The sequence below is a fragment of the Hypanus sabinus genome, chromosome 13, assembly GCF_030144855.1.
Source record: "Hypanus sabinus isolate sHypSab1 chromosome 13, sHypSab1.hap1, whole genome shotgun sequence".
Taxonomy (NCBI): domain Eukaryota; kingdom Metazoa; phylum Chordata; class Chondrichthyes; order Myliobatiformes; family Dasyatidae; genus Hypanus; species Hypanus sabinus.
The window spans coordinates 74454825-74457873 of NC_082718.1; the positions used below are offsets into that span (position 1 = coordinate 74454825).

The window sequence follows — 3049 nt, forward strand, 5'->3', positions numbered from 1 at the left end:
AAAATTATTAATGAATATTCTTCTGTCCCATGTACGGGAAGGCTGGATAAGGAACAAATTTAAAGGATTCTCTAGAAGTAATTTTATTCCTTCTTCACTTGGATTATATGTCATCACATACCTTTGTCTCCTGTTTTGGTGTAAATCTTTGGTTTCTCTGCTTTACAGTTCGAACTACAAAATAAACCAAAGGATAGGTGAAGCAATTCATTAACATTAGCCCCTAAACAGTAAATATTTGCAATTTCAAAAGTTTAGTTAGAAGTGCATCAACCGAAAGGTTCTATCACAACATCTAGAACTTCAAACTACAGATACATTATAGAACCGTGAGATTCATTTCCTTACAGGCAGCCATGAAATAAAGAACCCCAATAGAACTCATCAAAAACAAAAGACTGTTGAACACCCAATGTGTCAAGAGAGGAAAAACAAACAAATCAAGCAAACAATAAATCAAAGAGCATTCAGAACTGAAGTTCACAACACTAGGCATCACTGCAGCTGATTTAGAAATCCACAGAAGGCCTCAGTCCAGCACAGAGTCGAGCAAACTGCACAGAGCAGCGAGCCGAACCAGCTCGTCTCTCATATTCATTCTATTTTGGCTGCTTTACAGTTAGCTTATGACACCAACTAGGGTCTCCAATTGATATGAATTACAAAAAAAAGTGGTCTCAGGAACACTAAATTGGATCTATGATCCCTCCTTTTCACCCATATAATTCCCATCCTTCACTCCACCCAACTAAACCTAGCACAGAAGCCAGATCAGTTCTCATTTTCCTAAAGAGGAAACTTCAGCAAAATGTCAGTTTCACTCAATATTTTAGAAATTCTTCCCACACCTTATCCAGAAGGAAAGCTCCATCCATCACGTACAAACCAGATTCAAGAACTGGTTATATCCAATTAAAAATAATTCTGGGAAAACTGAATTTAAATCTCAATTTTTTTTAGTGCCCACGAGCTCAATGGTTATGAGACTACTGCCAACATTTACTGTAACCATTACTAAGTATCTGAAATGTGACACCTCAAATTACCAATCAGTTATCACCTTTTGTCCACTGCCGAAACACTGCCACATTTCCACCAATGTTCCCCCATAGTACAAAAAATTGGAGTATGCTAATATGACTTTTGAATCTGCTCCAATGCTCCATCTCAAAACCACATTCCATTCTCTTACCTTTCAATGACATCCATCCACTTACCTTCTTAAATATTTTCAGCAATTTCCAGAAATGCATCATCTCAATTATAATCACACTCCAAGAGCAAGTCCCATCTCTACCAAACCATTAGCCATATCTTATATAAGAATATTCCACAATTCTGCCCAACACTCTCTCCTTATTAATTCTCCAAGGGTTTCTTTGTTACATCCCACAAATTTTACACTCCCATCACCTTGGTTTAGAAGTAACCAAAGTGACCAATTTAAATTTAAAGGACAATACAAGCCCTTCAGCCCACAAAGCTGTGCCGAACATATCCTTACCTTAGAAATTACCTAGGTTTACCCATAGCCCTCTGTTTTTTTCTGAGCTCCATGTACCTGTCCAGGAGTCTCTTAAAAGACCCTATTGTATCCAGCTCCACCATAGTCGCTGGCGGCCCATTCCATGCACTTACCACTCTCTGCGTAAAAAACTTACCCGACATCTCCTCTGTACCTACTTCCAAGCACCTTAAAACTGTGCCCTCTCGTGCTAGCCATTTCAGCCCTGGGAAAGAGACTGACTAGTCACAAGATCGATGCAATACTTTGACAATTAAATACCGTAATTACAACCTGTATTCATTCATAAATATCAACTGGATGTTTTCAAAACACTAACAGGACCTAACATACTACAGTATACAAGATTGAGAAATATTGCATAAAATAACAAATATGTATTAATTCAGCACAGTCCAATTGTAAATAAAGCACAAACTCAGCACATAATTCTTATTTGGACCAGTTGATTTAGATTGTAACATGCATATTGCTTTTTAATGATAATTACATTTGTAATAAAACACTTAAATTTACAGTAAACAAAAAATATTGGCTATATTCATCCAAAAACAAAAGTGGTCCAATCTAGATGGAGCTCTATGTGCTTATTCAGAGTTATGCTACAAATAGTCTTTATCCATCCATATCAACTGTGGCAAGAGACTGTATTCAGTTGTGCTACATTTCATTTAGGCTCCAGATTCCAGGATCATTTCAGAAATTTAAAAACCTAGAATAATCAAGAGAATGAGAAAGTGCACTTTCAAAGTTAAGGCATTTAATCAATGGTATGACTACCCATACGTACACAGTCTCATGGCTTCTATGTCAAAGACATTTGAACCATGGAGTGTACATTTGACACAACTAAAATGTTGGTACTCCAATTCGTCAGACAACACCAGGGACAACACCATTCACGTCTACAGCTCGGTATTAGAATGAACATCATTAATTGTCTTTATTTCGGGTTTCCAAACCGTGGCGTCCTAGCCAACGTTGACCAAACAGCTATGCATGGAACATGCTGAGGTTTCTACCACTGGGTCGTATCACTAAGTTACTTCACTAGCTGTAATGTGCAGGGGATGGCCTCGGACACCTCAGGAAGGTTCCCTAATGTCCAGTGGGAAGGGAACTCACTCCCCCAACCGTACGACGCGAACAGACTCCTCCTTCCTTGGACTGAGCCCGGCCTCACCTATCCACGTCCATGCTGCAGTAGTTGCGCCTAACCCTGGCGCACGTCCAAGCCGCCCTTCCACAGGCGGCCCACCGCACACACCCCAAATACATCCCGTCCTCTCTCGAGCACGCGCACTCAGGTCACTGCACGACCCCGCGACGCAGGGCGGGGCCCGCAACCTCATTGGTCAGCGTCCGATCGGACCGGCTCACCAGACCCTCTCATTGGTTTCTTCGCCTTCTGCTCGGGTGCGAGATGATTTGATTGACACGGGAATCTATCGGTCTACTGGCAGAGTGGAAGAGGATCTCTTGTTTCATTGGCTGTATAGATTGTGTCCCGCCCCTCACGCGGCT

At 41.0% G+C, this 3049-nt stretch overlaps 1 protein-coding gene across 3 annotated transcripts in view; it reads right to left on the bottom strand.

Annotated features, from left to right (window-relative positions):
• Positions 1-2883, bottom strand: part of mmab (metabolism of cobalamin associated B) — a 48151-nt gene extending 45268 nt beyond the window's left edge. For 2 of the 3 annotated variants that reach the window (XM_059987895.1, XM_059987896.1), the window contains exons 1-2: positions 2709-2883; positions 122-174 (exon numbers count right to left, since the gene is read on the bottom strand). In XM_059987895.1, coding sequence (XP_059843878.1) covers positions 122-174; positions 2709-2803 — 148 coding nt within the window. In that variant the 5' untranslated portion in view covers positions 2804-2883. The remainder of the gene's footprint in view (positions 1-121; positions 175-2708) is intronic. The other variant, XM_059987894.1, reaches the window with a different exon arrangement.
• Positions 2884-3049: the final 166 nt, after the last annotated feature.